Source organism: Leuresthes tenuis, unplaced genomic scaffold (assembly GCF_036924035.1).
Source record: "Leuresthes tenuis unplaced genomic scaffold, fLeuTen1.0.hap1 SCAF_20, whole genome shotgun sequence".
In the NCBI taxonomy this organism is placed as follows: Eukaryota; Metazoa; Chordata; class Actinopteri; order Atheriniformes; family Atherinopsidae; genus Leuresthes; species Leuresthes tenuis.
This window is the reverse complement of record NW_027325374.1, coordinates 980,945-994,727: the sequence shown is the minus strand read 5'-3', so window position 1 is coordinate 994,727 and position 13,783 is coordinate 980,945. Positions and strand designations below refer to the sequence as shown.

The 13,783-nt window shown below is 52.1% G+C and overlaps 1 protein-coding gene across 3 annotated transcripts in view; it reads left to right on the top strand.

Annotated features, from left to right (window-relative positions):
* ankfn1a (ankyrin repeat and fibronectin type III domain containing 1a) overlaps positions 1–13,783 on the top strand; it is a 98,965-nt gene that overhangs the window by 12,328 nt on the left and 72,854 nt on the right. For all 3 annotated transcript variants that reach the window (XM_072374144.1, XM_072374145.1, XM_072374143.1), the window contains exon 6: positions 12,396–12,433. In XM_072374144.1, coding sequence (XP_072230245.1) covers positions 12,396–12,433 — 38 coding nt within the window. The remainder of the gene's footprint in view (positions 1–12,395; positions 12,434–13,783) is intronic.

Here is a 13,783-nt window from a genome sequence, read left to right as displayed (position 1 = left end):
CTTCAGAAACCAGTTAAAGCTTCAGGAACCAGTTAAAGCTTCAGGAACCAGTTAAAGCTTCAGGAACCAGTTAAAGCTTCAGAAACCAGTTAAAGCTTCAGGAACCAGTTAAAGGCTCAGAAACCAGTTAAAGCTTCAGGAACCAGTTAAAGCTTCAGAAACCAGTTAAAGCTTCAGGAACCAGTTAAAGCTTCAGGAACCAGTTAAAGCTTCAGGAACCAGTTAAAGCTTCAGAAACCAGTTAAAGCTTCAGGAACCAGTTAAAGCTTCAGAAACCAGTTAAAGCTTCAGGAACCAGTTAAAGGCTCAGAAACCAGTTAAAGCTTCAGGAACCAGTTAAAGCTTCAGAAACCAGTTAAAGCTTCAGGAACCAGTTAAAGCTTCAGAAACCAGTTAAAGCTTCAGGAACCAGTTAAAGCTTCAGAAACCAGTTAAAGCTTCGGAAACCAGTTAAAGCTTCAGAAACCAGTTAAAGCTTCAGAAACCAGTTAAAGGTTCAGAAACCAGTTAAAGGTTCAGAAACCAGTTAAAGCTTCAGAAACCAGTTAAAGCTTCAGAAACCAGTTAAAGGCTCAGAAACCAGTTAAAGGCTCAGGAACCAGTTAAAGCTTCAGAAACCAGTTAAAGCTTCAGGAACCAGTTAAAGCTTCAGGAACCAGTTAAAGCTTCAGGAACCAGTTAAAGCTTCAGAAACCAGTTAAAGCTTCAGGAACCAGTTAAAGGCTCAGAAACCAGTTAAAGCTTCAGGAACCAGTTAAAGCTTCAGAAACCAGTTAAAGCTTCAGGAACCAGTTAAAGCTTCAGGAACCAGTTAAAGCTTCAGGAACCAGTTAAAGCTTCAGAAACCAGTTAAAGCTCCAGAAACCAGTTAAAGCTCCAGAAACCAGTTAAAGCTTCAGGAACCAGTTAAAGCTTCAGAAACCAGTTAAAGGTTCAGAAACCAGTTAAAGGTTCAGAAACCAGTTAAAGGTTCAGAAACCAGTTAAAGCTTCAGGAACCAGTTAAAGCTTCAGGAACCAGTTAAAGCTTCAGAAACCAGTTAAAGCTTCAGAAACCAGTTAAAGCTTCAGAAACCAGTTAAAGCTTCAGGAACCAGTTAAAGCTTCAGGAACCAGTTAAAGCTTCAGAAACCAGTTAAAGCTTCAGAAACCAGTTAAAGCTTCAGAAACCAGTTAAAGCTTCAGGAACCAGTTAAAGCTTCAGGAACCAGTTAAAGCTTCAGAAACCAGTTAAAGCTTCAGAAACCAGTTAAAGCTTCAGAAACCAGTTGAAGCTTCAGAAACCAGTTAAAGCTTCAGAAACCAGTTAAAGCTTCAGAAACCAGTTAAAGCTTCAGGAACCAGTTAAAGCTTCAGGAACCAGTTAAAGCTTCAGAAACCAGTTAAAGCTTCAGAAACCAGTTAAAGCTTCAGGAACCAGTTAAAGCTTCAGAAACCAGTTAAAGCTTCAGAAACCAGTTAAAGCTTCAGAAACCAGTTAAAGCTTCAGAAACCAGTTGAAGCTTCAGAAACCAGTTAAAGCTTCAGAAACCAGTTAAAGCTTCAGGAACCAGTTAAAGCTTCAGAAACCAGTTAAAGCTCCAGGAACCAGTTAAAGCTTCAGAAACCAGTTAAAGCTTCAGGAACCAGTTAAAGCTTCAGAAACCAGTTAAAGCTTCAGGAACCAGTTAAAGCTTCAGAAACCAGTTAAAGCTTCAGGAACCAGTTAAAGCTTCAGAAACCAGTTAAAGCTTCAGAAACCAGTTAAAGCTTCAGAAACCAGTTAAAGCTTCAGAAACCAGTTAAAGCTCCAGGAACCAGTTAAAGCTTCAGGAACCAGTTAAAGCTTCAGAAACCAGTTAAAGCTTCAGGAACCAGTTAAAGCTTCAGAAACCAGTTAAAGCTTCAGGAACCAGTTAAAGCTTCGGAAACCAGTTAAAGCTTCGGAAACCAGTTAAAGCTTCGGAAACCAGTTGAAGCTTCGGAAACCAGTTAAAGCTTCGGAAACCAGTTGAAGCTTCAGAAACCAGTTAAAGCTTCAGAAACCAGTTGAAGCTTCAGAAACCAGTTGAAGCTTCAGAAACCAGTTAAAGCTTCAGAAACCAGTTAAAGCTCCAGGAACCAGTTAAAGCTTCAGAAACCAGTTAAAGCTTCAGAAACCAGTTAAAGCTCCAGGAACCAGTTAAAGCTTCAGAAACCAGTTAAAGCTTCAGGAACCAGTTAAAGCTTCGGAAACCAGTTAAAGCTCCGGAAACCAGTTAAAGCTCCAGAAACCAGTTAAAGCTTCAGGAACCAGTTAAAGCTTCAGAAACCAGTTAAAGCTTCAGGAACCAGTTAAAGCTTCAGAAACCAGTTAAAGCTTCAGAAACCAGTTAAAGCTTCAGAAACCAGTTAAAGCTTCAGGAACCAGTTAAAGCTTCAGAAACCAGTTAAAGCTTCAGAAACCAGTTAAAGCTTCAGAAACCAGTTAAAGCTTCAGAAACCAGTTAAAGCTTCAGAAACCAGTTAAAGCTCCAGGAACCAGTTAAAGCTTCAGAAACCAGTTAAAGCTTCAGAAACCAGTTAAAGCTTCAGAAACCAGTTGAAGCTTCAGAAACCAGTTGAAGCTTCAGAAACCAGTTGAAGCTTCAGAAACCAGTTAAAGCTTCAGAAACCAGTTAAAGGTTCAGAAACCAGTTAAAGGTTCAGAAACCAGTTAAAGGTTCAGAAACCAGTTCAAGGTTCAGAAACCAGTTCAAGGTTCAGAAACCAGTTCAAGGTTCAGAAACCAGTTCAAGGTTCAGAAACCAGTTCAAGGTTCAGAAACCAGTTAAAGGTTCAGAAACCAGTTAAAGCTTCAGGAACCAGTTAAAGCTTCAGGAACCAGTTAAAGCTTCAGGAACCAGTTAAAGCTTCAGAAACCAGTTGAAGCTTCAGAAACCAGTTGAAGCTTCAGAAATCAGTTAAAGCTTCAGAAACCAGTTGAAGCTTCAGGAACCAGTTAAAGCTTCAGGAACCAGTTAAAGCTTCAGAAACCAGTTAAAGGTTCAGGAACCAGTTAAAGGCTCAGGAACCAGTTAAAGCTTCAGAAACCAGTTGAAGCTTCAGAAACCAGTTGAAGCTTCAGAAACCAGTTAAAGCTTCAGAAACCAGTTAAAGGTTCAGAAACCAGTTAAAGGTTCAGAAACCAGTTAAAGGTTCAGAAACCAGTTAAAGGTTCAGAAACCAGTTAAAGGTTCAGAAACCAGTTAAAGGTTCAGGAACCAGTTAAAGGTTCAGGAACCAGTTAAAGCTTCAGGAACCAGTTAAAGCTTCAGAAACCAGTTAAAGCTTCAGGAACCAGTTAAAGCTTCAGAAACCAGTTGAAGCTTCAGGAACCAGTTAAAGCTTCAGGAACCAGTTAAAGCTTCAGGAACCAGTTAAAGCTTCAGAAACCAGTTGAAGCTTCAGGAACCAGTTAAAGCTTCAGAAACCAGTTAAAGCTTCAGAAACCAGTTGAAGCTTCAGGAACCAGTTAAAGCTTCAGGAACCAGTTGAAGCTTCAGAAACCAGTTGAAGCTTCAGGAACCAGTTAAAGCTTCAGGAACCAGTTAAAGCTTCAGGAACCAGTTAAAGCTTCAGAAACCAGTTGAAGCTTCAGAAACCAGTTGAAGGCTCAGGAACCAGTTAAAGCTTCAGAAACCAGTTAAAGGTTCAGGAACCAGTTAAAGGTTCAGGAACCAGTTAAAGGTTCAGGAACCAGTTAAAGCTTCAGGAACCAGTTAAAGCTTCAGGAACCAGTTGAAGCTTCAGAAACCAGTTGAAGCTTCAGAAACCAGTTAAAGCTTCAGAAACCAGTTAAAGCTTCAGGAACCAGTTAAAGCTTCAGAAACCAGTTAAAGGCTCAGAAACCAGTTAAAGCTTCAGAAACCAGTTAAAGCTCCAGGAACCAGTTAAAGCTTCAGAAACCAGTTAAAGCTTCAGGAACCAGTTAAAGGTTCAGGAACCAGTTAAAGCTTCAGAAACCAGTTAAAGGCTCAGGAACCAGTTAAGGCTTCAGAAACCAGTTAAATCTTCAGGAACCAGTTAAAGCTTCAGAAACCAGTTAAAGGTTCAGGAACCAGTTAAAGCTTCAGAAACCAGTTAAAGGCTCAGGAACCAGTTAAGGCTTCAGAAACCAGTTAAATCTTCAGGAACCAGTTAAAGCTTCAGGAACCAGTTAAAGCTTCAGAAACCAGTTAAAGGCTCAGGAACCAGTTAAGGCTTCAGAAACCAGTTGAAGCTTCACTGATCAGTCGGCGCCGGACGGTGCTTCTGCAGCTTCTCACAGACAGAGTTGACCTGCTGCCTCAGGTGAACCCGAGGTTCTGCACCTGGCAGGTTCTGGCCGTGTAGGACCGGATCAGGCAGGACTGAGGGCAGCACCTCGGGCCCGAGGACCAGGACCGTTTCCGGCCCGCTATAAACAGGAAGTGAGTTGAACTCAGACCCATCTGGACGGTATCTGAGAGCGTTCCTCTCAGAGCGGGTCGCTCAGTTTCCCAGCTGATCCGCCTTCACTTCACCATCAGAATGTGATCAGAAGCGCTGCTCACCGGGCGCCACCGACACGTCTGGGACGCTCGCCGCGGCGACAGATTGCTGCTCAGCGTCAGATGAGGCTGCGCTGTGGGCGGCGCTGCTGCCTGTGGTGTCGGAGCTTTTTAAAGCACTGAGTGGGCTCTGGAGGAGATGACTGTTGGGGGTCAGATGTGTCACAGCGTCCGCTGATGCTGTTTCACGCCGAGGTTCTGGACGGGAGGCGAGTTTCCTGGTTCCTGGGGAGCGTTCTGACATTTAAAGCAGATGGATGTGAAGATTTAAACCAAATATGATCAGATTCAAGCATTAAAACCTGCAGGAAACAAAGGATTTAATGTTTGATGCGTTCAGACCACTGGAGTTATTCTGGTTCTGAAGTCTTCCAGAGGTTCTGAACATCACTCTCAGCAGCTCTTAATGTCCGTTTTATCAGACTTATGCAGCAGGAGGTGCAGCAGGAGGTGCAGCAGGAGGTGGTGCAGCAGGAGGTGCAGCAGGAGGTGGTGCAGCAGGTGGTGCAGCAGGAGGTGGTGCAGCAGGAGGTGGTGCAGCGGGAGGTGCAGCAGGAGGCTCCAGCAGGGGGCGCTGCCTCCTCCTCTGGCAGCAGGTGGTGCAGCAGGTGGTGCAGCAGGAGGTGGTGCAGCAGGAGGTGGTGCAGCAGGAGGTGCAGCAGGAGGTGGTGCAGCAGGTGGTGCAGCAGGAGGTGCAGCAGGAGGTGCAGCAGGAGGTGGTGCAGCGGGAGGTGCAGCAGGAGGCTCCAGCAGGGGGCGCTGCCTCCTCCTCTGGCAGCAGGTGGTGCAGCAGGTGGTGCAGCAGGAGGTGGTGCAGCAGGAGGTGGTGCAGCAGGAGGTGGTGCAGCAGGTGGTGCAGCAGGAGGTGCAGCAGGAGGTGGTGCAGCGGGAGGTGCAGCAGGAGGCTCCAGCAGGGGGCGCTGCCTCCTCCTCTGGCAGCAGGTGGTGCAGCAGGTGGTGCAGCAGGAGGTGGTGCAGCAGGAGGTGGTGCAGCAGGAGGTGGTGCAGCAGGAGGTGCAGCAGGAGGTGGTGCAGCAGGTGGTGGTGCAGCAGGTGGTGCAGCAGGAGGTGGTGCAGCAGGTGGTGCAGCAGGTGGTGCAGCAGGTGGTGGTGCAGCAGGAGGAGGTGCAGCGGGAGGTGCAGCAGGAGGTGGTGCAGCAGGAGGTGGTGCAGCAGGTGGTGCAGCAGGAGGTGGTGCAGCAGGTGGTGCAGCAGGTGGTGCAGCAGGAGGTGGTGCAGCAGGAGGAGGTGCAGCAGGAGGTGCAGCGGGAGATGCAGCGGGTGGTGCAGCGGGAGGTGCAGCAGGAGGTGCAGCAGGTGGTGCAGCGGGTGGTGCAGTGGGAGGTTCAGCAAGAGGCGCCGCCTCCTCCTCTGGCAGCAGGTGGTGCAGCAGGAGGTGCAGCAGGAGGTGCAGCAGGTGATGCAGCAGGTGGTGCAGCGGGTGGTGCAGCAGGAGGTGCAGCAGGTGGTGCAGCAGGAGGTGCAGCGGGTGGTGCAGTGGGAGGTTCAGCAAGAGGCGCCGCCTCCTCCTCTGGCAGCAGGTGGTGCAGCAGGAGGTGCAGCAGGAGGTGCAGCAGGTGATGCAGCAGGTGGTGCAGCGGGTGGTGCAGCAGGAGGTGCAGCAGGTGGTGCAGCAGGAGGTGCAGCGGGTGGTGCAGCAGGAGGTGCAGCAGGGGGCGCCGCCTCCTCCTCTGGCAGCAGGTGGTGCAGCAGCAGGTGGTGCAGCAGGTGGTGCAGCAGGAGGCTCCAGCAGGGGGCGCCGCCTCCTCCTCTGGCAGCAGGTGGTGCAGCAGGTGGTGCAGCAGGAGGCTCCAGCAGGGGGCGCCGCCTCCTCCTCTGGCAGCAGGTGGTGCAGCAGCAGGTGGTGCAGCAGGAGGTGCAGCAGGAGATGCAGCAGGTGGTGCAGCGGGTGGTGCAGCAGGAGGTGCAGCAGGTGGTGCAGCAGGAGGTGCAGCGGGTGGTGCAGCAGGTGGTGCAGCAGGGGGCGCCGCCTCCTCCTCTGGCAGCAGGTGGTGCAGCAGCAGGTGGTGCAGCAGCAGGTGGTGCAGCAGTAGGCTCCAGCAGGGGGCGCCGCCTCCTCCTCTGGCAGCAGGTGGTGCAGCAGCAGGTGGTGCAGCAGCAGGTGGTGCAGCAGGTGGTGCAGCAGGAGGCTCCAGCAGGGGGCGCCGCCTCCTCCTCTGGCAGCAGGTGGTGCAGCAGCAGGTGGTGCAGCAGGAGGTGCAGCAGGAGGTGCAGCAGGAGATGCAGCAGGTGGTGCAGCGGGAGGCTCCAGCAGGGGGCGCCGCCTCCTCCTCTGGCAGCAGGTGGTGCAGCAGCAGGTGGTGCAGCAGGAGGTGCAGCAGGTGGTGCAGCAGGAGGTGCAGCAGGAGGTGCAGCAGGAGGTGCAGCAGGTGGTGCAGCAGGAGGTGCAGCAGGAGGTGCAGCAGGTGGTGCAGCAGGAGGTGCAGCAGGAGGTGCAGCAGGTGGTGCAGCAGGAGGTGCAGCAGGAGGTGCAGCAGGTGGTGCAGCAGGAGGTGCAGCAGGTGGTGCAGCAGGAGGTGCAGCGGGTGGTGCAGTGGGAGGTTCAGCAAGAGGCTCCAGCAGGGGGCGCCGCCTCCTCCTCTGGCAGCAGGCTGGGAGCGGAGCCCAAAGCTGTGTCTGAACATGCAGGTGGTTCCTCTGGACATTGTGACCCGGGTCGTCCTCCTGGAGTCGGCTGGTTCTGAGCCCGCTTCTTCTGAGGCGCTGGGATGGCGGCTCTGTTCCTGCTGCAGGGATGTTTCTTGGTTTCATGCTTTTATCGTCGTCCCGGTGATTGTGACAGTAAAGATAAGATCTGATTAATGAACAATACGGGTCCAGTTCCAAGCATTTCAGTCCACGTTCTGGGAAATTAGGCCCGACCCGACCTGTTTTTCCTTCTCAGCACATCCAGACGTTACACCTGTGGGGGGGTGAAGATTAACCAGATTTAAATCTGCCTCAAACCAGATCAGAGGGGGGGGGCACCTGGCTGCAGGTACCGAGCTCAGACCCAGAGGTTAGAGTGGCGGCGTCAAACATCTGGACAACATCTGGCTTCTGCAGTGAAAGTCAGGAGCTCGCCAGGCGTGAACCCTCAGGGCGAGTTACCGGCGGTTCTACTCGCCACATGTGTGGCGCCGCAGCCTGATGACGGACGGTTCGGCCGACCCTGGAGCTGATGGCGTCCAGCACAGCATCCGTGCATGTGTTCTGTGAGCTGCTCGCCATCTCTGTATGCAAACATTGACACAGTGGCGTCCTCCACGGGGAAAATCGCATCAGGGCACAAGTCAAGCGAGTGTTTCTGAACATCCATTAAGCTGCTCTGCTCCAGCGTGAAATATTAGCTCCATAAATCCAGCCGCCGCCTTATTAAGCTTCAGCCCTTAAAACACGGCGTGGAGCGCCTCCCCGCCGCCGCCCCCGCCTGAGGAGTGTGTGTCTGCATGAAATGAGAAGCCTGCATAAAGTTTCCTCCTGTTTTACTGCTGCTCTGCACGTGCACGCACACATGCACGCCCTCGCCGTGTTTCCGGGTTTTACTCCATGTTTTAGTTGGAGACGTCTTCCTTTTAGGTTTGTGTGAAACTCTCCACAGAAGCTGAACTTCTGGGAGCTGATTTCCTTCATTTCATCGTCTGGAGTCGGCTGCGTTTCCCTGAAAATGCAGCTTAGCAGCAACAGAGAAGCTCTGATGTGCATCTGAGTCCTCAGGAAAGCAAAGATCAGCTGTTAGACCCATCATCCTGCTCCAGAGGTCTGGTCTGCAGGAAGGACACATTCACCCGAACTTTATTGTCATCGTATGAAATCCATCTGGAGAAGCTGCTCCTCGTGGTGCACAGCAGCAGCACTGCTCATAAATGCTGAAGTAATGAAAGAAAACATCCATAAAAACACATAAAAGATGGAGTCTTTAGTGCAAATCAGGTCTGCAACCAGCAGCAGGAAGGAGAAGATCCTCTGCATGAAGTTCAGAAACCGTGAGTCTGGATGGACCGATGGCAGCAGCTCGGGTTCATGTCCAGGGTGGGTGGAGAGGAGGAGGTGGAGCAGAAGCTCCTGCGGGTGGTTCCTCCCCAGCAGCTCCTGCGGGTGGTTCCTCCCCAGCAGCTCCTGCAGGTGGTTCCTCCCCTGCAGCTCCTGCATGTGGTTCCTCCCCTGCAGCTCCTGCAGGTGGTTCCTCCCCTGCAGCTCCTGCGGGTGGTTCCTCCCCAGCAGCTCCTGCGGGTGGTTCCTCCCCAGCAGCTCCTGCAGGTGGTTCCTCCCCTGCAGCTCCTGCAGGTGGTTCCTCCCCTGCAGCTCCTGCAGGTGGTTCCTCCCCTGCAGCTCCTGCGGGTGGTTCCTCCCCAGCAGCTCCTGCAGGTGGTTCCTCCCCTGCAGCTCCTGCAGGTGGTTCCTCCCCAGCAGCTCCTGCAGGTGGTTCCTCCCCTGCAGCTCCTGCAGGTGGTTCCTCCCCTGCAGCTCCTGCAGGTGGTTCCTCCCCTGCAGCTCCTGCGGGTGGTTCCTCCCCTGCAGCTCCTGCGGGTGGTTCCTCCCCTGCAGCTCCTGCAGGTGGTTCCTCCCCACCTGCAGGTGGTTCCTCCCCTGCAGCTCCTGCAGGTGGTTCCTCCCCAGCAGCTCCTGCAGGTGTTCCTCCCCTGCAGCCTGAGGAAATGGACCCGCTGTTGGGCCTGATTCCTTTGGTGCTGATGGAGATGTTGTCTGACAGGTGCAGCCTGGGTACAGGAGAGCGTTTTCCTGCCTTTAAAGGCTGAAGTTTCCCTCCTCCACAGCTCCTACAAACATGCAGCTGCCAGCTTATCGGGTTCCTTATGGAGGGGTCGTTCGGTTTTACAGCAGCTGTTACTGAGGAGGTCCTCATGATGCTGAAGGTCAGCAGCAGCTCCAAACCTCAGAGGTTTCACCCTCCTCCTCAGTCTGAGAGGACCTGGAGGTTTCCTCTCCGTCAGTCTGACTCTGGAGCTGCATCAGCTCAATGCTAACGCCATTCAGCTTGTCAGCTGGCGGCCGGTGCCAGGAGAGCTGGCGCTGCCCCCCCCTGCCTCTTGGCCAGGCCATGAATGCTGGCATTGCTGCGCTAATTAACCGGAGCGCCGGCCTCTGACCCGCCTCAGAATAAAGCCTTGTTCAAATTAGCAAGGTGAGGGGGGGGCAGTCTGGTGTGGGGAGAACAGAGTTATATCAGGTTATATCAGGTTATATCAGGTTATATCAGGTTATATCAGTTTAAATGAGCTTTCCAGGCAGATTACAATATAAACACCACTGAATGAGCTCAGATTACAGCTACTGAGGCTTCATTTTACAAACATTTCACATTAATTCCATCATCTCTCCTCTGGTTGGGGCCTAAAAACAAACTTTATCTGAGCTGCGACTTCAGGCTGGCTGCGAGTTTAGTTTGTAAATGTAGTCAACTGAGAAGATGCCACTTTAATTTGGATTTTAATCACTTAAATAAACCTGGAGGAAGATCCAGAAGGAGAGAAAGAAGCTCCAGCAGCACACGGATACCAGCCAAAAGGAAGAAGAAGAAGAAGAAGAAGCCCTGTTTGAACGCAGCTCCACCTGCCCTGGAAGCAGGTTCCACGGTCGCTTCAGACGAGCTGGAGTCTCCTGACTCTGAATCAGCTGAGCTCTGGATCCAGTGTCACACGCCTTTAATTAAAACCAGAGGGTCCGTCACGCCGCTGTCTCCCAGCTGAGCGCGGACATGAAAGTGTCCTTTCAAGACAGCAGAAGAAGAAGGAGCTGCACGTGTTGACATTCAGGCTGAAAGAGGCTGGATTCAGTCCGGTCAGCAGAGATGAGAGGCTTTGTTCTGGGCCCAGAGCACTGACCCGGTGATGAAGGCTCAGAAACAAACACAGATTGGATCAGGGCAGAGGCGATCTGCAGCATCTGGCTGAAAAACAAACAGCTGGAAGGTTTGGTTCTGATCCAACACCAGCAGGTACCACCAGTGAATAAAACTTAAATCTTTACTTTAATCCCAATGTGACCGTAGAGAAAATCCTACAGAAACAAATGAACAAAAAGGGATTTAAAACATGGTTTTTGGGCTTTATGTCCCTGACAGGACTCCATACTTCCATCTGCACAGCTCAAAGGATCCAGTTTACTCAGGTTTATCGGTTCTAATGGAACTGGAACAGAGTTCGTTTGAGCGTGCACGTACCAAACTGCACCAGTGTGTGTGTTCACATGCACTCTGTCAATGTTTCAGCTCACAGCAGCGGACTGTGTTCAAAGCCAGGGTTCACTTAGTTTTACACTCACTGCTGCTGAAGCTGCTGGATCAGGGGTTCACTTAGTTTCTCACTGCTGCTGAAGCTGCTGGATCAGGGGTTCACTTAGTTTCTCACTCACTGCTGCTGAAGCTGCTGGATCAGGGGTTCACTTAGTTTCTCACTGCTGCTGAAGCTGCTGGATCAGGGGTTCACTTAGTTTCTCACTCACTGCTGCTGCAAGCTGCTGGATCAGGGGTTCACTTAGTTTTACACTCTGCTGCTGAAGCTGCTGGATCAGGGGTTCACTTAGTTTTACACTCTGCTGCTGAAGCTGCTGGATCAGGGGTTCACTTAGTTTCTGACAGCAGCTCAGATCTCCTGTTCTGAGGCCCCAGCAGCAGCCTCCCTGCTGGGCTCCAGGTGAAGAGGGGAGACGCCTCAGAGAGCCGGCGGCAGCGTTTCTCTCACAGCATCCTCGCCAGTTGTCAAGGCGACAGAATATTTTCCCACCCTCAGTCTCTTCCTCTCCTCACAGCATCCATCAGGCCTGACAGAACCGAGCAAACGCTTAATTTCCTCCGTGGGAACATCACACAACAGGAAGCCAGCGTCTTCTGCTCAGCTGTTAGTGTGGCAGCCAATCAGAGCGCAGCTTCCACAGCTCGCCAAGCGCTCAAGAAGCGCTCCGAGTAAAACAAAAAGCAGCAAACAAACCGTATGAACTGTGGCAGAAATCCCTCCTTCAGACGTGGAGGCGGAGCAAACATCACGCTTTGCTGTTCCTCAGCTCTAAAAGTCCGAGGCTCTGTGGTCACATGGAGCTGATTTAAAGTTTAAAGGCACATCTGTTGCTTCTTTTTCAGCCACGGCTTCATGTGTTTATAATAACCTGCTCTGATTGGTCTGTTCCTCCTGAGCTGTGAGGGACTGAAGCTCTCTTTCTGTCTCGTTTTTCCTCAGTTTGTGACCCCAGAGCTGAGGAATCGGACTCAGTTTTCTCTGCTTTGTGTCTCAGTTTTATGAGAAAACTGCACTTCTTCTTCTCTGCTGCCGCTGGTGTATTTAGCTGTGATGCAAACACTGTGGACAGTTTACCGATAGCTCTGCATCCATCCATGAGTCTGGACTGACACTGATGTTGTACAGAGACAGAGGAGGACTGGCGTCACTCAGTGATTAAAGAGGTGATCTTTGTACTGATACCGTGGAGCCGTTGTTTTAGCCTTAAAGAGGTTTATTCTGAGGTTGCGTTCCCTCGTCCATGTGGATATATCTGATAAATGAGCCGAGATCCATCTGAAACCATGGGAACAGTTGGGTATCATCTGCATAACGGCCTGAGGAGGCGGTGTTTATCAGAAAGAAAAGGGGTCCCTGGGTGGAGCTTTGGGGCATCCCTGTAAGAACGATCTGGGGTTCGTGATGCTTTAGAAGAACCGGATCGGATCGAATGTTTCAGGATGTTTTAAACCTTGAGTGCTGTGGTTTCTGAGCATTATTGGTGACCTTTCAGGTGTGAAATGATCTGTTCCCTCACCTAACAGGGCGGCGGTTTCCCCCCATGAAGACTCTTTCTGCAGCTCATCTGTTTTCCTTCGGTGGTGTAATGATTCTGATCCTTTCCTCCACAGGGCCTGGGAACCTCTGGACCGTATGACAGCAGGAAAAAGTGAGTCAAGTCTGTTTTTACGCCTTCAGCATCTCACAGTTTCCCTGAAATGATCCTGTTGTCCTGCACTTTTATTCATTCTTTCTCTTTAGGAGCCCTGAAATAATAAGTCATGATTTAATAAAACCAACTCCTCTGTATTTTTCTGAGGGAAAAATCCAACAAACCAGATTAAATCGCTGCTGTTATTGCTTTCCATTCCCACTGACTGAAATTAGATTGAGCGGATATTCTTAGCAGAGGACAGAGAGCTGGACTGAGATGTGAAAAAGGCTTTCGGCCACCGGGGAGCATGACAGCAGCTCGGTTGGTTATCAGTTACAGAAGATGAGTCTGCTGAGAGGAGACAGAAAAGGACTGAACAGGTTGAACGTGTCCAACCGAGGAGCTCTGATGGATGAGAATCATTCTGTTAAACCAGGATGAGTACGAGTGGAAGAATCTGCTCTTTGTCTTGTTCTGAAACGCTTTGATGAGCTTTTGATGGTTAACGGGCTCCACAGAGGAGCTAATAATGATTCTTATTAAAAGCAGGTAATGAGATCTTGATGTTGATTCGGTGGTTTCTGTCCGAGTCTCTGAGGTTCTCAGACTCTCAGACTTATTTTAACCTGCTTCCACAGCTCAGAAATAGAAGTCTGAGCTTTCTCAGGTGTTTTCTTGTTGCTTCCTGCCTCACAGGTCTTGCCCAAGGACCCAAGGTAGAACCTTTCATGCAGGGGATTTGAACTCAGGTCACCCACATGGAAGATGGAAATCATACCTCTACACTATCCAGCCCCAGAGGTGGTGCGAGCGCCCGATGATGCCGTCTCTGGTCGAGGTTTACGGGGTACAGCCGGGCCGGGCCCCCCGCTGGGATCCTGCAGCCGGGCCGAGCCCCCCGCTGGGATCCTGCAGCCGGGCCGGGCCCCCCGCTGGGATCCTGCAGCCGGGCCCCCCCGCTGGGATCCTGCAGCCGGGCCGGGCCCCCCGCTGGGATCCTGCAGCCGGGCCCCCCCGCTGGGATCCTGCAGCCGGGCCGAGCCCCCCGCTGGGATCCTGCAGCCGGGCCCCCCCGCTGGGATCCTGCAGCCGGGCCGAGCCCCCCGCTGGGATCCTGCAGCCGGGCCCCCCCGCTGGGATCCTGCAGCCGGGCCGAGCCCCCCGCTGGGATCCTGCAGCCGGGCCCCCCCGCTGGGATCCTGCAGCCGGGCCGGGCCCCCCGCTGGGATCCTGCAGCCGGGCCCCCCCGCTGGGATCCTGCAGCCGGGCCGAGCCCCCCGCTGGGATCCTGCAGCCGGGCCCCCCCCGCTGGGGTCCTGCAGCCGGGCCCCCCCCGCTGGGATCCTGCAGCCGGGCCGGGCCCCC